Source organism: Pogona vitticeps, chromosome 4 (assembly GCF_051106095.1).
Source record: "Pogona vitticeps strain Pit_001003342236 chromosome 4, PviZW2.1, whole genome shotgun sequence".
Lineage (NCBI taxonomy): Eukaryota > Metazoa > Chordata > Lepidosauria > Squamata > Agamidae > Pogona > Pogona vitticeps.
The window spans coordinates 224,788,925-224,811,061 of record NC_135786.1 but is presented as its reverse complement, the minus strand read 5'-3'; the positions used below and the strand labels follow the sequence as shown (position 1 = coordinate 224,811,061).

Here is a 22,137-nt window from a genome sequence, read left to right as displayed (position 1 = left end):
TCCTAGCTTACAGATACCACAACTATGTGAAAACAACAAACTCTTCTTGCACCCAAAAAACTTAGCACATTTTATTTGGCATAATATTGCGTGGACTGCAACCCACTTCATTAGAGTCACTCCTTCATTTTAACTCCTTGGTGTTAAGTGCTTTAAACATTCCACAAAAAGTATCATTTTTACTGGCTTTTGTGTTGTTTATTGATTCAGCACAAACCCTGCAATATGTGTTATTCAAACTTCATGCAAAGGCTTGTGGTTTGTCTTGATTAACAGAAATGGTGCTGATGCAACAGAGCCCTGAGTGACCCATGCTGTTTTGGTTTGATTTTTCTGGAAATGTCTGCTGTAGTTTCGCGCCAGCAAAATTTGAAACTCTAGTGTTGTACAACAGCTTTCCTGCTGGCTGGCAGAATAAAATTCAGAATGATAGTCTGTAGCTGCCAACTTCTATTGGGTTGTTTTAAATCATAATTCATTCTTCTCATAATATAATAGTGGGGATACAGCATGTTGGTTTGTGAGAAAATACATGTGCATAGACACGACAAACTATCTATGCATTGTACTTGTATTTATGTATACAGTAGGACCTTCATATCCCTAGGGGATTGGTTCTAAGCACCCCCATGAATACTGAAAACTGCAGATAATATCAATCAATATATAGTAAAAGAAAGAAAAACAAGAAAAATTATTTTCACACACCTTACCAGTACTGGCTATTAGAGCACACTAGAGACCATGTTATATATTCTTCACTAAGAAGTAACTCATAGCAAGTTCTCTAGTGACCAGATCTGGTACTACTTGTAAAAAAATTTTTTTTTGGATTTTTTTTTCTTTTCATATTTTCAGGCAGTGAATAAGTGGAACAGCGGGTACTGATCCTGAAGATACAGAGGTCCTACTGTATATGCCTTGAGCTTTAGAATGGCCAGAATTCTATTGAGCATTTACATTGGTGGGGAAATGCAATTGTATAAGTTATGGCAGCAGATTACTGCTAATGAACAAGTTGCCATTCATGTTCTTGGTTTACACCAAGTTGGATGATTGGCACACAACCAAGAATGTGAGTGGCAACTTTTTAAAGTGGGAGTTTGCCACCACAGTTTACACAGTTAATACCTGGCCCTGGAATAAATGCCCAAGAGGATTCTGACTGTTGACAATTCAATGCATACAAACTGGGAGGAAAATTCTCAGAAGTTGGAATTTGACAACATTAGTGCACAATGTGAGAAACATTGAGGCACAGCAGAAGAGGCATCATGATGAGCTGTAACAAAAGTTCATGTGAACTGAAAGATATTGGGGTAGGGATGGAGGCTTATGAAGAGGTTAAAAAGAGGTTTGTTAATTGCTCCTTTAATATATTATTATTATTGGTTTTATCCTTTGTAAGCCATCTAGAATAGTGTATGCACTATTAGGGTGGTATATAAATCTAAGAAATGAATAAATAATAAACCCAGATGAGCAAATGCAGTATGAAACAAGGCAGGAAAGGGATCCTCATGTTCTAGAATGATTTCCTTCATTGTATCCGATAGATGAGAGGAGGTAGAAAGGGCTACTTCAGAACGCTTCAATTGGTAAAGATGGTATAAAAATTAGTGGAGAGGTAAATAGTTAAAAAACTGGCCAGATGTTCTGCTTATGGCTTATGAAACCAGACTACCAAAAAGAGAAGGAAAATTTTGGATTCCAGGTGATACAGAGATGACAAAACGTATCTGTTTTGCACTTTTTTCCCCTTCTGCAAATTGAGAGGAAGGTAGGCAGCATTTTCTTTAAAGAGGGAGCATGCTAAACAAAACCTTTTTATCACCTTTGCCTCATCTAGAATCTAATCTGAACTCTTTCCTTCTGATGAAGAACAATCAATATGCAACAGCAAATATTTGACTAAATCCCTTTTTCTGAGTAAGAATAGTACAAAACAGTTTGTTGGCAATGGCCATTTGAAAGAATTGACATATGAAGTTTTCTGGTTATTCCTCATATCTAGTCTTTTAGTCTGTTTTTCCTATGCCACATTTATTTCCTGGTAAACAATTAGGAAAATAAATGATGGACCGTTTCCATGTGTTCTAAACCAAACAAGACTGTCATAGTGTAATGATTAATGGATTGATTGCACTTTTCAGCTCTCTGATAACTAGTATTCTTTAGGCAGAATTCAATACATAAATGTTTTTTAATGCAAAACTATGGGTCACTTAAGGAAACACACTCTGTGTACTTTGTAGTGCTAGACCAGCACAATCTCCTCTGATAAAGACAATGTGAGGTTTTGCATTCCTTTGTTATTATGAGCATTTAAACATACAGGAAGTGTTATTACCTTCCGCTACTTTCTTTAAATTTATACTTGGTAACATTCACACATGGTTCCCAGACTAGGCAGAGTTACAGCATTCCTTACCATGCTAACCTCGTTTGATCCCTCAACAATAGTTTAAGAGGAGTTTGACTGTGGCTTAGACACCGTGTAGACATGCTCATGCATTTAAGGATTCAGAAGATATTCAAATATACTTAAATGGTGCACTGTCCAGTTTATGTATAGGATTAGCAGACCAATGGTATGGCCACCTAAGCTACTGATCATGGTCACCTGTGCCACCAGTGACACTACATGCAGTGCACATGATATTCTGATATAAGGGATGCAGTGCACATGGTATTCTGATATAAAGGATGTAGTGCACATGACATTCTTATATAAGGGATGCAGTGCACATGATATAAGGGATGCAGTGCACATAATATTCTGATATAAGGGATGCAGTGCACATGACATTCTGATATAAGCAACAGCCACGTTATATCTGCTTTTGGCCCTGAGAAGTGGTATATCAGAATGAGGCAACTGCTGTTTCTGTCCATTCTTCCATCATTGCAGTCAGGGCAATCGGAGTGCAGTTAAGAGTGCCAAACTGGCACTTCAGAGGTCCAGGTTCTAATCTCCATGATGGTCAAAAATAAGCCCACCTTAACAGTCTCCAAGTCTGACCTACTTTACAGGGTTGTAAAGTGGGAAGAGGAACAGCATATAAGTCACCTTGGAAGAAAGACAGTGTGAGGGGGATGCTCCATCCTGTCCCTTGCCTGTGCACTCCCCCAGTGAACGTCCTGGAGACCTCAGCAGCAAGGCACCCTCAGCAGCAAGGAATTTGGAATTAGATGGATCCAGGGTGGGATGGCATAAGCCAGGATGAAAAGAGTAAAAGGAGGAGGAAGGGGGCTTTTCATCCTTCACTGACTCAGAGATAGAAGAATGGGCTGAGGCATCGGAGGAGCACCCCTTCTTCTGCACCCACAAGGAAGACTGACCATTGCTGCTTCAGGACCCCGGAATAAGCAAGGGGGGGCTTCTTTCTGGCAAAGGCACAAAGGAGGATCGCCAGGGGTCACCCTTTCTAAGTGCCACCCCAACCCAGTGTTGGCAAAGGATGCAACCAGTGGCTGCAGCCGATCCTCCAGGAGTGGGATGAGCTTCCGGGATGGAGGAAACCTCTACTGGCCTGTCATACTGGCCTCCTCTAAAGGGCACTAACTCTCTGGGGTTAGTGTTATGACCTTGAAACCAGCCCCAGACTGGAGGTTCTGAGGGGGCCCCAGTGAACAGAACTGGGGCTCAACTGAGGCTGACGGAGGGCTGGTGACAGCAAACAAGCCGCTATGGGCTGGCAGGAAAAGGAGGAGCAATGTACCCGACTGAATTTTGTATCATGTTCCTTGCTTCTAATTTAACAGCAACTACAGTTATAGTATTGAGTCCATGGAGTCTATGGTTGAGAAGGCCCAGCCATCCTCCTCCACCTGGATGCGGTGGTTGCAGACAGCCATAAAAGGGACAAACAATAAGGTTCAAGGACTTGTTTTCCAGACAAGATCCTCAGGAAAAGTTGCTTTGAAGGGTCTAATCGCCAAACCACTTCAAGAAAGAGGGCATCACCCCCCCCTTGCTTTGAGAAAATCTGATGGATATCAGTAAAATACTTTTAATGTCCTTCATAAGTTTTTACCTCAGGAAAATTTGCTGTGAATTTTTCTTGAGGGGAAATGTTGATGACAACACCATTTATTTATTTATTTATTTATTTATTTATTTATTTATTTATTTATTTATTTATTTATTTATTTATTTATTTATTTATTTATTTATTTATTTATTTAACTGTTCGAAACAACTGCCCCCTTTGAAGAAAAGAGAAAGGGGGAGATCTGAAGAACAAGATTATAATCGTTGCTGACTATCCAGAAATTGGCTATGTATAACTTTACTGCCCAGATTTAAAAGAAGTAATAAAATAAATGATGAACGCACGTAAGCTGAAAGGAAGGAAACCTTCAAGGTTCTTTGTGACTTGCTTACTAGGAAAGCGTTAGGAACGTTTTGTGCCATGAGCCTGACCCCTTAGGTGTCTAAACCAATAAACCAATTCCTGTTTTGTATCATAGTGAAGAGATGATAATTATTTTTGCCTTGACTTGTCAACAAGAAGTACAAACATTCTTTTTTTAAAATGAAGGTCATTAAGGCCCATTTCTCTTCACTGAGAAAGGGAAAATTTCCTGTCACCTTCATGACATGTTTTCCATTTTATTACTAATTAAAATATTCTTACATTTTTGGCATTTTGAGCTGAATAGCATAGCATGTGTTAAGAACACTGGAAATATATATATTTACACTTGTAAGATTGCTTCACATAATACTATGCTTCTGTATGCAAAACATGCTTGAAGAATTACTCCCTCTAATCTTGAACTCAAGTAGTTTGTGTGGAAAAGAATGTATTTATTTAGCCTTTCATTTTTCATTTATACTCTGTCAATAGGCTCAAGGTGATGGACATGGCTTTATTTTCCTCCATTTTATCCCACAACAACCCAGTGAGGTAGATCCATATGGAAGTATGACCGACCCAAGGACACTCAGTAACTTTAATGGTCAGATGGGGTCTTAAGTCTAGTCCTGTGAATCATATTCTATCACTCTAACCACAATGCCACACTGGCTCTGTAGCTGAAAAAGTGCTATTTTGAGGAACAAGAGGGGAATCTGGTTGAGGTCATCTCAGGTATGTAGAAAATGCATACAATATTTGTCTCTTTAAAAAAAGGAAAAGAAAGAAAAACAATGGCAGCCATTTTGTGGACAGGCTTTCACATGGCAGCCATTTCTTGAAAGCACCCACAATACGCACTCAAAATTCCAAACATATCCATCATTTAAAAAAACCCTGATTTGAAGGATTATAGAAAAAGGCCAATTAACTGTGCATTCTTCAGCTGTAGTCTATGTAAGTCCCTTTCACCACTGTTGTGACCAAAAAGCAGTCCTGCCCCTTTATGCCTCAGCAGGCTCAAGACACCATAATTTGGTGATTTTCCAATGTTTGTATAGCTCCCCCTATTGTCAGCAGCTGAAATGCCTCTTTTAGTTAATAGTGGCTTTAGTAGTCAGATGGGTGGTATATACTGTAAATTAAATTAAATTAAATTAAATCCATTAATCAATAGCATTAAGAACTGTATATAATAATACACTGGTACTGGGAGACATCCTTTTCGCTTTGACCTCGTCCATCACTAGAACAAGTCCCTGAAAATCTCTCTGAAATTAAACTTGGCTCTTGCTTTGAAAGAGACAGAACTTAGAAAAGTTACTTTCTTGGCTTAGAACTACAACTCTGAAAATGTCTCAGCCAGCATGGGTGTTAGTTCAATTAAAATAATTTTTCCAAATGCTGGAAAGAGGTGCTTTACCTTTGCTTTGATCTTTTTTTCTGTCCTCAGATGGCTTGTAAGTATTCCTGAATCAAGCAGGGGGTTGGACGTGATGGCCTTATAGGCCCCTTCCAGCTTCACTATTCTATTATTCTAAGTACACCAACTGCATTTGTATATATTAATCTAATTTATTACACAGTCCTGACCTCCTCTCTTGTCTCTCTAGGGTGGCTATATGGCCTGTTTTACAGAGGACAGTCCTCAGTTGGAAGGACTATCTCAAATCAGGTTTTAAGGCAAAGAATCACCTTAAGAAAGAGAGAAGGAATTCCAAAGTTGCCCAATATGTATGGTAAGATGTACTGTATTTCTATAAAGAATGGCCGTTATTTCTATGTAGGCACACGCACGTTTTATGTAAATCAACCCTTTTTGGTCATTTGTGTCCTCTTTTTTTTTTTTTTTTTTTTTTTTTTTTTTTTTTGAGGTACGACAGTTGTGTAAGTGATCACACCATGTTTAGAGCCGAAATCTCAGTACTACTTGACTTGGAATAAGGCGCCTCCTTTCTGACTCCCTGTCATATGTTACTTTGAAAATGTCATGACTCCTTGGTGACGTACAGATGAAACTGCTAACATTCAGAGGGCTCCTCTGAATTCTCAGAAATACTTGATTCAGAGTAAAGCTTATCAGGATGTTGATGGGGCAGGCTACTCTGAAAACAATTCTCTGTAGAGAGTTGTAGAGCACTATCCTGAACTACATCAAAAAATTCCAAGTCCCCACATCAGACAACAAATCCCAGGATTTTGAAGAGGCCGTCACAGTTAAAGTGATATCAAAGTGACACAGAAATGTAGTGCAAGTACACCTCAAGCATTGTGAGGCTTGCTATCTCTCACAACACTTAATCAAAAGGCCTGCGTTAGGCATGTCACCATATTGTCTAGTTTCAGTCAATGGGCATTGGGTGATGTTTCAGTATGATGCTACTGGCTGCTACTTGATAGGTTCTGGCTCACATGGAGAGCTTACATTGATACAACAGCCTGCCTGTATTCAGAACACCCATGTTGTGTGATTAAAGCAATGACAGAAAGGGTGGGCCTCACATGCTCCCTTTGCTGTGGGTGTTCTCACATGCTTTTAAAACAACTGGAGTAAGACCAGACTGGAACTTTGAACATACCATCCTTCAGCTGTTTCATCTTCCTGGTTGTCCCAATAAGCTTCTGTCCTCCTGGGACCTGAGAGGTAGGTGTGTGTGTGTGTGTGTGTGTGTGTGTGTGTGTGTGTGTGTGTGTGTGTGTGTGTGTGTGTGTGTGTGTGTGTGTGTGTGTGTGTGCGCGCGCGCGCGCATATACTGAGTTATGCAAGATCAGCTTCTCTGTTTATACACAGTCCACCTCTGAAATTCCTCCTGGAGTGCTGCCAAGTATTCCCAAGCCCTCACCACAGCCAACCTCTCATGACTCAACTGATGGTTGCAACCCATCATTTGGCAATTGCTGCCTTGGATTAATGTGGCTTGAGCTGCACAGCAGACGTATGGTAGCCACTGAGTCCAAAAGGCTCAATTAGCAGGAAAGTTTACGCTGAGCTGGTATTTGAGAGGGGGCATCTTGTGCCACATCCCACAATCAGAATGTATGCTTTAGGGCTGTGTCTATAATTTAGCTTTTTGGCATGGCTTTCTGCAGTTCACTTTCTACAGGTGGGAGGCCGGGTGAGTTACTAAACTTTGATCATCAAGTATGCAGTGTCCCGGCTTTCCCCCCCCCCCCAAAGGATTACTTGGTGATCTGCCAAAAATGTCAAGAGCCTGAAAAGTAAGAAAGCAAGGCTGTTAGTTAACACATCGTCTTTAAAGAAACAGATTGTTAGCCATATCCTCTACAGAGTTATAGTCACATTCATTTTGATCCAGAATAAGACTGGGCTACAAGTCGGCCTGGATCATTGTGCACACTCATTTGAGGGTAAGGCCCATTGAAATCACTGAGACTTGTTTCCAAATAAACACTAATAGAACTTGTCTATAAACTACAGGATTTTAAAAAATAATAATAATCCAAGCCCCATCCATTCCTGATTTAGGCTTTTAAGTACACATGGCAAAGTTTGTTTAAGAATAGCTAGATCACATGGGCTTGTAAACAGACTCATCGTGTCAGGGAGCAAAGAGAAGAGCTCAAATTTTCCAGCAAAACCACTAACAATCCTTCATTACATGTTATTTTCATATCTGATCTAAGATGGCATAGAGCATTTTAGGAAATCAGCTTGATCTCTTTGTCCTAATGCCAGCCAGAAAGAAGTAGAGAAGAGGGAAAAATGTGAATTTAGATGCCCACTCTTTATGCAGCATTTAGGGCATCCACCCGCACTGGAAAGACTGAGGTGTAATCCAGCCTTATTTTGCCCTTTGGCATGATAATATCAGAGCTGGGGAAACTTAGTTTTTCTTATTGCCACTCCCACAAGCCCCCAGTAAGCACGACCACTTTTGGAGATGCAGTCCAGAAGTAATGTTTTAAAGTTTTCAGTTATGTGATTAACTGCACAGAAATAAGGAATGTGAACCTGTGTCTGTATTTGCAAATGTGCATGCATGTGCCACCATACAGAGAGAAACAGTCATGGTTAATGCAACAGGCCCAGCCTTTACCACCTAAACTAGTCTGCTGCCCACAAGTATTGTGGAGAGCAATATCCTCATGCCACTGTGAAAGTAAGATGCAGCTGCGACTTTCACCAGCTTTTGTACAGACAGGTGGAACAACCTCAGAGTTTGTCTATACAACTCATAAGTAAGAATAAGTAAAAGCTCGTGCTCTCACATTGGTAGACTGAATTGGCCCTGAAGAATTTTTTGTTGTTTAGTTGTTAAGTCGTGTCTGACTCTTCGTGACCCCCATGGACCAGGGCACGCCACGCCCCCCTGTCTTCCACTGCCTCCCGGAGTTTGGTCAAATTCATGTTGGTAGCTTTGATGACACTGTCCAACCATCTCGTCCTCTGTCGTCCCCTTCTCCTCTTGCCTTCACATTTTCCCAACATCAGGGTTTTTTCCAGGGAGTCTTCTCTTCTCATGAGATGGCCAAAGTATTGGAGCCTCAGTTTCAGGATCTGTCCTTCCAGTGAGCACTCAGGGTTGATTTCCTTCAGAACGGATAGGTTTGACCTTGCAGTCCAGGGGACTCTCAAGCACCACAATTCAAAAGCATAAATTATTTGGCGGACAGCCTTCTTTCTGGTCCAGCTCTCACTTCCATACATCACTACTGGAAAAACCATCGCGTTGACTATGCAGATCTTTGTTGGCAAGGTGATGTCTCTGCTTTTTAAGATGCTGTCTAGGTTTGTCATTGCTTTCCTCCCAAGAAGCAGGCGTCTTTTAATTTTGTAGCTGCTGTCACCATCTGCAGTGATCATGGAGCCCAAGAAAGTAAAATCTGTCACTGCCTCCGTATCTTCCTCTTCTATTTGCCAGGAGTTGATGGGACCAGTGGCCATGATCATAGTTTTTGGTGAAGAATTACCAATGTTTTAATCCCACGTTTACCAGGCTACAATATTTTAAATCAATGAGCTGTGTCCTAGCAACATCCTCTTATCTGTTACTTCCTCCACATTTTTGTGATCATGCCTGATTTCTCATAAAAACAAAATTCCAGTAGATAACAAATGCTGTACAAATGGCAACTTCACACTGCCTTCGTTATGATGGAACCATAATTATTTTTATAACATATGTGTGTATTATTATTAATGTGCCATCAAGTTGATTCCAACTTATATTGATTATAGTGGATTTCAGCTGGTTCATCTCCTGGGAAACACAGGGAGAATTTGAACTCCTAACCATGAACCTGCTCCAGCCATGTGCTCCAACCTACTAAGCTATACCTGCTGTAATAGAGCTATATATCATATTACATGCAACAACTGTTTTGTCATATAAAAATGTATTGGTAAGTCTGAACTAGAAAGCTGACTGTTTTAAATAAGGAATCTAGTATACATGCTTGAACCCTTCTGTCCCATGCCAGTACAGTATTCTGTTTTGTTTTTTAACTGCTGCATTTTACTCGTAAATGCTCCATTAGTGCCAATAGAAACTTTTTCTATTGTTAATTGTACCACCAGTGAAGTAATTTTTGCAAAAAAACAAAAACAAAAAAAAAAACCAAAAAAACTATGAGGAAGAGAGAGATGGAACCACTTCCTTCACTATTAAATGGTGTTTTATTTTAAAACCAGCACCATGTGTGACATATTTATTTTTACATTTGGTTAGGACCTAACAGAACAATGCTGCGGCTGTTTATTCAGAATTAATTTTCAAGGGGTTGGAAGCAAGTTTCATATGTTGCAGATTACTAGTTAAATTAAATCTAGGGCTTGTTGAGGTGGCCTATCAATAATATGAGCAATTTGGGAAGTAAATACATATTCTATGGCACGATATTGCAGATAAATGGGATAATTGTGGCTGTTGACTTCTTGTCTCTTTGTTTAATAAAAATAATGCTGGACTCACACTAAGCATAACTGATGAACAGCTGTATTTTCTAATCTCTTCCTTGCTTTCAGCTGCAGACAAGATCCAGCCACCCTCCCCCTGTCCTCTTTGCAGTCTACTGTAAGTCATGGGGTGGCTTAAGTTTGTGATTAAGTCAGAGTGTTTTGAAATCCTGACCTGGAACACAGGATGGATTTGCCACAAACAAACATTATAACAACTGTGAAGAAAAATGCTAACCGAAAGACACTTTGGGAGTCTCTTGAGGCATCCCGGAGGTTGGCATGCTTTTGTAATGCTAACCATCATCAAGATCAGGGAGGATCCAACTCATGCCAACCCACTGAGAGTGGAATAGTACTGGTAGCTGAGAGGTTCTGGTGGCCACATTGAACTTCCCTTTATCTAATCTTTTCCCCACTCTTCTGCAATCCATATTATTCTATTTGATTCAAAAACAGAGGGTGAACTTCCAGTCAAAACATTGTCCCTTATCTCCAATGCTTATTCAGAACCTTTTGTTCAGTGTGTCACTTATCTGCTCACCCTCCTGTCATCATCCCAGACCCACCTGCCTCATCTACCCAATTATAATTGTTTAAAGACTTGAGCAAACACAATGTACCACAATTGCTGGGTCTTAGACAGTGTGTACAAGTTTCCTGGAGGAGATAGTGTCCTTCCTTACCTCAAGACTGTCACTAGGCAATCTAGTAAACAAAACAATTAACTTGAGCATTAGCAGGGAACATGGTGCCAAAACAAAGCAGCTAAGGCACAAACTCCAAGGTTACATTTCTTTTTATCAAGCATAGTAAATCCAGCAGAAGGGAGACATTGTGAGCTGTTTGTTACAGTGATAATGCTTTTTTATCCATGTTATAAATTATTTGAGGGACAGTGAAGGAGTTAGAAAGCCAAGGCTTATTCACATGACTAAATTTCTGTGGCATAGGTTGGCTAAGTAAGCCTAAAATGGCAAAGGCATGTCATCAGAGAAAAATTGTCCAGTTCTGAGTTGAATACTATGAGTTTGCTACCATGCTAATCTGCAGCCTTCTTGGCGTCACTCCCTGTCCTCCAGGTCCCAAACCTGAGATAGCTACTTCATTCTGTCAAATGGTTAGGCCAGCCCTGCTAAGGATCAAGCAAATAGAATGTTAGAGTTGAAAGGGTTAAATGATATGTTGAGGTTCTAGTCTCTGGAATAATAGGAAACAAACTTCCTTCATCTTTCACAGGAAAGCTCTTCAGGTATTCCATGACAGCTCTAGCATATGACCTCTCAGTCTTCTCCTTTCTAGGCTAAATACACTGAATCTCCTCAACTGTTCTTATGGGTTTGGTTTCCAGATTTTTCACCTTTCTGGTCTCCTCCCTCTGGAAGTATTCCAGCTTGCTAATATCCTTCTTAAATTGTGGTGGTCAGAACTGGACACAATATTCCCACCAAAGCAGAATGGAATAGTATTATTGCTTCCTTTGATCTGGACACTATATTTCTGTGGATGCTATATAGAACTGATTTAGATTTCTTTATTTGTTTACTCATTTGTTTGTTTTGCCGGTACACCATACTATTGTGTCATATTTAGCTTGTGGTCTACTAAAACTACAGATATTTTTCATATGTACCACTGCCAAGCCAGATGTCACTTGCTCTGTATTTCTACATCTTATTTTTCATGTCCAAATGGTAGAACTTCCTGTTAAACTCTGCTGAAATTCATTCTGTTAGTTTAATAGGGTTTTCTATGATGTATACCTTAGCAATCGGATTTTCAAATTGAGTCTCTCCTTACCTTCAAGTGGCCAAACACAAATGCATAACAAACACAAGATAGCATGTTAAATATGTGATGAAATTCATATGCTGTGATAAACACCTCTTTCATAGTTTGAAGGAATAATTCCTCTAAAAACATGCTAAAATGTCTATCTAACGTCTAGTTTGACCTTAAGTGACAATGCAGCAAAATTCTAGGAAAGGTACAAACTGGCTTTCCTTCTACACATGCTAGCCAGTCATAGGAACAGTGGGGGAAACAGTGATTCTCAAAACAGAGCCACTTTTCTTCATATTGCACAGCATGGTGAAATCATGCTACGCCATTAAGTAGCAGTGGCAAAAGCTACCTTACCACCTGAAGCCGAAGGAGGGCACTTCTGCCACCTCACATTTGTAGCTCCTGCCCCTCTCCACCTCTCTGCTTCTTGGACACCATGGTAGGCTGCTTCTCTTCATAAAGAGATGGCCTGCCATTGAAAGATGTGCTAGCTCTTTTGAATGGCTCGTGTTTCCTTTAAAGGAGGAGGGACGGACAGTATCGCCACTGCATAAGCAAAAGAGAGAGGGAAGGAGAAGCTGGTATAGTGGCAAAGCGGGAGCAGAGAAAGAAGATGCATTTAGTACCTCCTTCTTCCCCCAACTGCTACATGAGGGAGAGAAAGTGATGAATTGGATAGTGTGTAAGCAGAGTGAGGCAGGGTTTTGAGATAGAAGGCAAGGCTGCAGTAGTGAGCCCTCCCCGGGCTGTGCATTGTTCCTGGCAGTATCTTGCCTGAGGCTGGTACCTCCCTCTGTCTAATGACAGAGCTGGCCTTGCAATAAAAACCCAGAGGAATAGGCTGTTTAAAAAAAAAAACAGTTTCAAAGAAAATTGAGGAATAATTTACGTTGGATACCCAAGAGCAATGAATTTTTTAACGAGATACCATACTTTGCCCCAAGGTGTAGTAAAAACCGGGATGGAGAAAATTCTTCCCCGAATTCCTTAAATCTGTGAATGAAACTTGGGATCCTGAGTCCCTGATTACAGACCAAATTGCTCAAAGAATAAGGGATTGCAAGAGTTGTGAGTGACGGTGATCTGATTTGGAAAGGATAATCCAAATTAAACAAGCTGCTGCTGCAACAGAGACAAGAATGGAAACCTTACAAGACAAAATTGTAAATGTTTCAATTCACATGGGGAGTGGAGGCTGAAACTGAGAGTAGTTGTAATAAAAGTAATCATAAACATGCCTTCACAGAAGGAACACTCCCTGGAGTGAAGGAATGCAAAAGAACTGGGAAAACTCACATAGAAACAGGAAAGTCAGTTTTGCTTTCTCCTGCATCTGAAATTTTAAACCCTTGAGTTCTTTCTGTCCCGAAATATGTCAGATGTGCACGTTTTCGCAGATTTTTCAGAAACAACTGTAATAAAATTCTCCCCTATTTACAGCTGTTAACCCATGACATGTGGGGCAATGTTGCATCTGCCTGCCACATACGTGTTGAAAATGAGAAGCCTTTTAGGAGAAAAAAAAAGAGGTAGCAATCCTTATTTGCATGATCAAAAATAGAATTCTAAATCCAGGTCTGGATGGACAAATTTGTCAGTTTCATTTTCTTCCGTATTTGAAGTTTTAACATTTCACATACTTACTATCTTTAATAAGAAGAAATTTGTGAGCATTGGTAATCTTGTTTAAAAAGGAATAGAAGCAAAATATTCTTCCATTTTTATGCTTCTACAGAATTCTGTAAAATGCTACTTGATAAAGGAGAACTCTATTATATATTTGGAGTACTATTGTATCTGCATATTGATGCTTGCTATCAAATCCTTCTCCACAGTGTATCACTGCAGCACAATGCAACACAGTTTTAAAGAAAAATGTCCATATATGTGTGTTTTTCTGTCTTTCAGCTACTCTCTGACATCCTTGCTTGGGGCACTAATACCCTCAATAGACCAAAGGGCCATTAGTTTGAAACTAAATGGAGTAACCATCTTGAGTCCTTTTTAAGGAGAAAGGCTGGACAAAAATATTCTAAATAAATTTTTTTTAATAAACCTATGTGGAGAAAAGACAGTAGGAGGACTTTCGGTAGATCCAGAGGACAATGAGTTATCATAAGCATGCAATCTCCTCAATTCTGTTAAGGAACAGAAATATTATAGAGATGTTATATTAGATATCCTTGTATCCTTCATTTCAAAAAGCTCAACACCGAGTACAGTACATGTTTCTCCTTCTTCCTGCTTTATTATCACAACAATTCTGTGTAGTTGGTCAGACTGAGAAATGATGTCTGTTCCAAGGACATTCAATGATCAAGTGGGGAGTAGAATCTGGATCTGTCAAGTTCCAGTCCTAGATTCTAACCGCTATACCACACTCAGTAGATTCATATCCAGTGACAGTTGTCTATGAAACCATGGCCTAAATTGACAGAGGCAACAGATCAGATAGCTGTCATAAAATTGTAAGTGCCACCTCTGTGGATTGGCTAGCATGCAGAATACCAAGTCCATACTGTCGTCATCCAGCTGAGATGTCTGTTATTTATAGAGTACTGTTGCAATGGAATTGGATTGTAAAAGCACTATAGGCAAAGAATACAGGAAGACCACCTAGAGACTGGAGTAGAAAAGAGGGAGAATCACAGCAAAATAGGGTGTCCAGATGCAAAAGAGGAGAGGCTTTCTGTACAGTTAAGAGCTGGAGTGAATATGGTGGGACTCCTTTCAACATCCTAGCCATTGCCCAGTGGGGTCCCTCAGGGTTCTGTTTTGGCCCCATGCTATTTAATATCTATATAAAATGACTGGAGATTGTCTTGAGTTTTGGGGTTCACTGTTGCCAGTATGTGGATGACACCCGATACTATCTTTCCTTTCCATCCAAATATGAGGAAGCTGTTTCACCTCTAGATCAGTGTCTGGTCTCAGTAATAGACTGGATGAGGGTGAATAAACTGAAATTTAATCCACACAAGACAGAGATGTTTCTGCTCAGTTGAAAAGCAGAGCAAGGAATAGGGATTCAGCCTGTTCTGGATGGGGTTACGCTCCCTCTGAAACCCAGGTGCTCAGCTGGGGGATGTTCCTGGATTTGTCTCTGAGCCTGGATGTCCAGGTTTTAGCAGTGGCCAGGAGTGTATTTCTGTAATTAAAACTAGTGTCCGGGCTGTGCCTGTTCCTTGAGAGGTCTGACCTGGCCTCAGTGACACATGCCTTAGTTACTTCCTAACTGGGTTACTGTAGCACACTGTAAGTGGGGCTGCCTTTGGAAAGTGTTTGGAAGCTTCAGTGGTCCCAAAATGCTGCAGCCAGATTGTTAATTGGGGCTGGTTATATGGATCACACAACCCCCTGTCACAGTAACTTAGCTTGCTCTATTTCGAGACACAATTCAAAGTGCTGATTCTAACCTCTAAACCAGTGGTTCTTAACCTTGGGTTACTCAGATGTTTTTGAACTGCAACTCCCAGAAACCCCAGCCAGCACAGCTGGTGGTGAAGGCTTCTGGGAGTTGCAGTCCAAAAACACCTGAGTAACCCAAGGTTAAGAACCACTGCTAAACAGCTTGGGTCCAAGCTATCTAAAAAACTGCATTTCCCTTTATGAGCCTGCCTGGGTGTTAAGATCATTATAGGAGGCCTTTCTCTTAGTTCCACAGGTGCATTTGGTAGGGATACAGGAGAGGATCTTCTCTGTCACTGCTCCTAGGCTCTGGAACTTCCTCCTATAGGACACCAGGTTGGCCTTGTCTTTGCTAGCCTTCCTCAAGCAAGCAAAGACTTTTCTCTTCAGGCAGGCTTTCCATGGCAGCTGGCTGTCCAAGAGGGGTTTTAAAACAAGATGGTTTGCATTTTTGGTTGCTTTTAATTCTCTTTTAGTACAGCTTTTATCTAACATTTTAAATATAATGTTTATTTTTAAAAAATCTTTGAATAACTTACTGTTTTTAACTTTCTGATACTATTTTTGGAAGGACAGATCCTGAAGTTGAGGCTCCAATACTTTGGCCATCTCATGAGAAGAGAAGACTCCCTGGAAATGACCCTGATGTTGGGAAAGTGTGAAAGCAAGAGGAGAAGGGGACGACAGAGGACGAGATGGATGGACAGTGTCATCAAAGCGACCAACGTGAATTTGACCCAACTGTGGGAGGCAGTGGAAGACCGGGGGGGGGCTGGCATGCTCTGGTCCATGGGTTCACGAAGAGTCAGACATGACAATGACTGAACAACAAAGCTGTCTTGGGTCCTTTTCTTAGGAGAAAGCTGGGGTAAAATAGTATAAATGAAATAACATAAAATAAAACAAAATTCATCTAGTGAGGCTTGCATGACAACTTACATCTCCTCTCTGTTTTTGCATCTTCACATCTTATTATGCATATATTTTCAAAAATAATTCTTAGTTTAATGGGCCTTACTTTCTAATAACTGGATAGTATCACTGGATTTTAACCTGGCCTCCTTATTGGTTGTTTTTTTTAGATGAACACAGATAGCTTTTAATCTCTGTTTTTATTGGAAGAATGAACAAAACAGCCAATCAATGATAAGAAGTCTAATTAAAAGCTAAGGCAGAGGAGGTACATCAGATGAACACAGTATATATCATCAAGTCACAGAGTGTCACAAAAACACCCCCAATCTGACAGGTCAAATGTCCACCAGAATAGGTATGTTTATCTAGAAGTAAATCATCTCTTGTTCAGTGAATCTTATTTCTGGGTTAGCATTTATAAGATGGGAACTGTGCACATTTGATCTGGAGTAAAATCCCACCTAGTTTAGTGGAGTAAGTTTCCTGGTAAGTAAGTTTTGGATTATGGCCCTAAGCCATCATTGGTAGTAAATACCATAGAACAGAGTGGGGTTGATTTCTGAGTAATATGGGTAGGATCACACTGTTAATTACATGGGGAAGACTCAATCTATTTGTTTTGTTGTTTGCAGGGAATGCCTGCTATAATACAGACTTTGCATTTCCCCCCCCAGTCTGAACTGTTGATAACTTCAGGGAATTTTAAAGAAAATTGCTCAGAGCACCTCTTCCAAAGGTCATCCTGTGAAACTATTCCAGTGGAATCTGGCTGGCTGTGCAGTTGTTACCTTTAGATTGGGGAACCTCCCTTAGACTTGGTGGTGGTGGCGAAAATAATTAAACATGCATACCAGGCATATGCCTTTAAAAGCAGATCCTTGGGGGAAGTGATGCTACTTTTCACAGAGTCATTTCAGGGAAAGGTTATGTGTGGTGTGGGCCTGAGGGGGAAAAACCCAGGGAAGAGAATCAATTCTGGAAGTAGCTCCTTTGTTTGAAAGGCATCTGCCCATTGAACCATTGTTTTCTGCGAACAGCTGGCACCCTGACTTCATCTGCATTGGACCAGTCTCAAAAACAAACGATACAGTGGACAAACAACACAAGGCGGAGGAGGACTGCTACGTCTCCCACAGCTCACAAGGACAGGGAAAAGTTTTTGCAGAACAGCAGAAAGGGGAAAGACAGATAAAGGCACAGAAGACTCTGTTAACCATGGACAAGAAAAGGAAGCTGGTAAGAGAAATGTATATCATTTACATCGTTTCTTGTTATATATCATGCTGAACAATGAATACTAGGGGGAAATGGTTTTTTGTTGTTTTTTTTGCTATTTTGAAACTGATTATTTTTACACTTAGCTGGGAGTATGGCTAATTGACCTGGCTGAGATTTGCTTCCATAGAAGTCTACATAAAATGAGGCTGCAAGCAGAAGTTGGATACCACATGGGCAGCAGTAATTTAAAATTTGGTTTAATGTATATAGCAGGAAATGTTTTCAACAGAGGCATTTGATCTTTTCATCACAAATACTTTGAGAACATAAGGCATTGTTGTCTGACAATGGAATGGATTCAAAGCAGCAAAGTTGAATGGCATTCCATTGAGCGCTAGAATGGCTGCTACCCTAACCATGTTTGCTAGACCCAAATTCCAGTGAAGTCTGTTGGACTTTGGGGTTAAATTGCTTTTTAGAACGATCCTGCAAAAAGACATTAGTCTTTTTCATGTTTCCGTAATCCTGAAGAGAAGTTCCTTCAGAGTTTATAATGAGTGCTGTTAATTTTGAACAACTTTTTTAAGCACAACCCTACGGAGATCACAGGAATTGCTCTGCAACCAGTTGTTGGGGATACTTGGCCAATATGCGCCAAGGTGTTGTGCTGTGATCGCTTGCACAAATTCTTTCCTAAGAAAAATTAGAGTATCAAAATACCTTCAAATATCTGCTAAGCCTCTTTATAACTGCTTTTATTTGGAAAATGTTGCTTAGAGCAGCATCACAATAAAGGACCTTGCAGATTAAATTATGTGTTTCTTAACTGAAACTTTTTGTCATTCGTATTTTAAACTACCTTTACATTTTGAAAACCCTAGAGTGGTCTATTGACTAGATAGGCGGGATATAAATAAAATAAATAAAAATAAAATAAATAAAGAACATTGGTCTTCCCTCCATTCCCTATTTTCCAACTACTGTATCTCTGGTAAAAGAAAGGAAAGGAAAGGAAGCTCTTCAGGTTTCAAATGTCCTTTCAAAGCTCCTTGCAGGTGCTGTTCATCAGAACTTTTTGGTCCAAAAATTAGACACTGGTAAAGGCTGTTCAAAATATTAATAAAACCTGAATTTCTTCTTAACAGTTTTCTTCACTATCTATCTTGATGACTAGATCTGTGCATACATATTCCAGTCTCTGCATGACTGCCTCACTGGCATACTGTCTTCATGATCTCTGTTGTTTTTCCACTGCTAGAATTTCGCCAGTGAGTGGGTACCTCAGACTGCTTCTTATCTGAGGCTGGTTTATTATGTTAGAAACCTTAAAGAAAGGCTTCTTCCTTACCCTTTAAAAATCCTTGTCTAGAAGGAAGCAGCATGGCATTCCACTAAAATGCTATGATTCATCCTCAGGAAACTCCTAGTTCTCCTCAAGAATGGATCATGTTTCACAATAAACATGAGTCTGTCCCACAAACTGTAATTTTAAAATCCAACTCTAAACCAAGTGTAGTCATAAGTACTGCATGTTTTTAAGGGATAGGTTTTTGGAAGATGTTGAGCTTTTTGTAGAAGCCTTATATTAAATATTATTGAAAACTGAACTATTGGTGGTTTGTAATAACTTTCTATTAGGTAATAAGAGTGATAAGCAAACTTTAACCACAAAAAAGATGGATATTTAAGAGAGCTGTTACTCTGTGAAAAAAATGCACAGAATTATTCTGTGCATGTTTTCTTCCTCTTTGAAGTAAAATAGATTTATTTTTAAAATAGTATGTACAGGATTACATCTTTTTGTTCAGTTCTATAGCCCACCAAATTGATTATTGTTACATCAACGTGTTTACACCAGTGTAAGATTGTTAGGATATTGTGTTGCTCCAGCAGTTAAATTAAAAACCACAATTATATCAATAGTAAAAATTCAGTGCCTTCTCCCATACAGTTCCTGGAAAATGAGATTGATTTCTTCCCAGTAGCTCCTATGCTACCCCAAAAATAGTTCTCCCTAGTTATGGCTAATCAATATATGGCAATGGCTCAGAGTGGTATTGACTTACGAGATGGGCAGGATAAAAATCAAATAAATAAATAAATAAATAAATAAATGGCATGAATGCCACAGTGTTCCATAATATACTTAAAACCTTTCCTGTGTAGGCCACAATCAAGCTGTCTAAAGAAGCCTGTCCTCATCACACCCACTCATTGGACTCCATATCTTAGTGGATTGAAGCTTACATATGGAATTTGCAAGCTACAGATGTAATAATCTTGGGACTGCAGAGCTGCAAGGGTCCTAAGATCATTGAATCAAGCCCCTGTCACAAAGGTACAGTAGGGAAGTGAACTCCCAACCTCTGGCTCCACAGCCAGATACCTAAATCACTGAGCTACCCAGCAGGCCAAAGAAGACTTTGAGGTCCATTGTGAGACTAATGCTACTAACTAGACAATGTTTGTATTGTTATCAATGGGAAAAGTAAACATGCAAAGGCTGGGGGGATCCAGGAGGAAACGTTTTTCAAACCCTTAAAAGGCATAAAAAATATTTTCCCAAAAATATTCAGTCTCCCTCTGTCCCTTGAGTTTTTACACTTCTTTTAATAAGTAGTTTATTTATTTATTCATTTATTCATTTATTTTTTCAAGAGAACAAGGATAGGAGTCATATGAATAGAGCAAACTGCACGTTACAAGAGCAAAATCACAAGATAAATATCAGTAAGGGGGGAAAGTGCTATTTATGAGGTGTGGGGAAATGTAAATCCAAAGTTGTTATGTGAAGGAACTGAATATACTAAGCTGGTTTATACCGAGTTAGACTACTGGTGCATCCAGCCCAGTAATGCCAGAATTTTCCAGCCTGAAACTTGAATTCTCTGCCTGCAAACCACGTGCTCTGCCATGAAGCCACAGCCATTCTACACATTCCCATACATTTTTGTATGATCAGGTTTCCCACTTTCTTGGTTGAAATGTGTCTAAGGATCAAATTAGATGTTACGGACAGCATGGCTGAAACCGCAGTCTGCAGAAAGATCAGACTGAATCTGCAGTGACTCCTGTCATAGCACATGAAACCAAACTGTACAGTGGTTCAAAATGGTGCCCAAACCTGTTCTGGTTTTTAAGGATATAAAAACGTTTCAGGTGGTATAGAACCATCTTCCCCCCCATCTGCCTGTCCTTCTCCATCTTCTCCCTTTTACCACCTGCTTCTTCCTCCCTTAACTGCCACTGTGTCTTCAATTTTTCCCCTTTGTGCATTTGTGTGCACATGTGGAGGACCAGTTTCCTTTGCTAACCTGTATTTTCAAAATACTTACTAAAAACTTGTGTTTAAAAATATCTTTTTGAAAAAAAGGGTCCGAGGGGCAGGGCTCAACATTCACTTTATATGCTGTTGTACTCATCTCCCAGCAAGCCATGGCCATAATAGCTAACTATCTTAGGGTTATACTGTGTGTGTGGGGGGGACTCTTGAGAATAGTACAATATCCACAAAACTTTGTGAATATAATGTATTCTCGAAGGCTTTCACAGCTGAGATCCAATGGTTGTTGTAGGTTTTTCAGGCTGTTTGGCCGTGTTTTGAAGTTTTTTCTTCCGAACGTTTCGCCAGTCTCTGTGGCCGGCATCTTCAGAGGACAGGAGTCTGAACTCTGTGCTCTGGTACAATAACCATTTGTGAATATGCTTTTAATACTGGGGCTGCTGACTTGAGCAGATATCCTTAAGGAATCCCTAGATAATCAAACATACCTGTTTAAGTCAAATTCCTACAACTGGGTGTCACTGAGGTAGTATAATAAATAAAAATAAATTACTGCCACAAACTAAAGCCTAGCTTCTGTGAATCTGTGCATGAAAGTTTCAGAGCAGCAGGTGTCATTTTTCCAGTCGCTTCACCTCCATGTTAGGTTGAGTCTAGCAATCTCTTTCCAGCCAGAAGCCAAGCAAAGGAACAGATGGCTCTCCTCTAATAATTTCGGGCCTCACATGTGGATTGCAGGACCCTACATAATGACCACTCTTCGCCTGTAACTGCAGGACGGTTGCCAGAGGGGACAAGAGAGACATAGAAATTGTGGTGCGTAATGAATAGCAGCTGCAAGTACATGTGACCAAGTACTCATTGAATTAATTACTGAGAAGGGATGACATTGCCTGGATTTTCCTGCCATTTTGCATGCTCCAGGCAAACTCTCCTCCTGTCTATGTTTTTGAAGAAATCATAGTGCAATTAAAACAATGCCTGCTTACTCAAAGGAGGGGCAACTAGTTGAATTCTTGCTCCACAAACAGCTTCTTTTGCTGCCATTGCTGCTTTTAATCCTGCAAGGAAAAATAAGATGTGATTGCTTTTGTGGTGTTTGAATTTCCCAGTGCCTTTGCTGTTGAGTGGTGGGAACCTCACCTGCATTTGGGGATTTCCGACTTTGCTTTCTAGTACTGTAAATTAATATATATTTCAAGTGCTGTTGTGTTTTTATCCTACCTATGTGGGCTTCCTCATAGGCAACT

General features: G+C 40.0%; 2 protein-coding genes across 8 annotated transcripts in view; both read left to right on the top strand.

Annotated features, from left to right (window-relative positions):
- Window positions 1–16,711, top strand: part of TAF2 (TATA-box binding protein associated factor 2) — a 96,326-nt gene extending 79,615 nt beyond the window's left edge. For 2 of the 6 annotated variants that reach the window (XM_078391616.1, XM_072999277.2), the window contains 2 exons: window positions 5,975–6,100; window positions 16,043–16,464. In XM_078391616.1, coding sequence (XP_078247742.1) covers window positions 5,975–6,100; window positions 16,043–16,296 — 380 coding nt within the window. In that variant the 3' untranslated portion in view covers window positions 16,297–16,464. Of the gene's footprint in view, window positions 1–5,974; window positions 6,101–10,347; window positions 10,397–16,042; window positions 16,465–16,553 lie in introns of those variants that run through there. The other 4 variants (XR_012086987.2, XM_072999278.2, XM_078391618.1 and 1 more) reach the window with 4 other exon arrangements.
- The window catches only part of ENPP2 (ectonucleotide pyrophosphatase/phosphodiesterase 2), a 93,727-nt gene continuing 88,202 nt past the window's right edge, over window positions 16,613–22,137 (top strand). Inside the window, exons 1-2 of one of the 2 annotated variants that reach the window (XM_020796522.3) lie at window positions 16,613–16,741; window positions 17,424–17,622. In XM_020796522.3, coding sequence (XP_020652181.2) covers window positions 17,602–17,622 — 21 coding nt within the window. In that variant the 5' untranslated portion in view covers window positions 16,613–16,741; window positions 17,424–17,601. The remainder of the gene's footprint in view (window positions 16,742–17,423; window positions 17,623–22,137) is intronic. The other variant, XM_078391619.1, reaches the window with a different exon arrangement.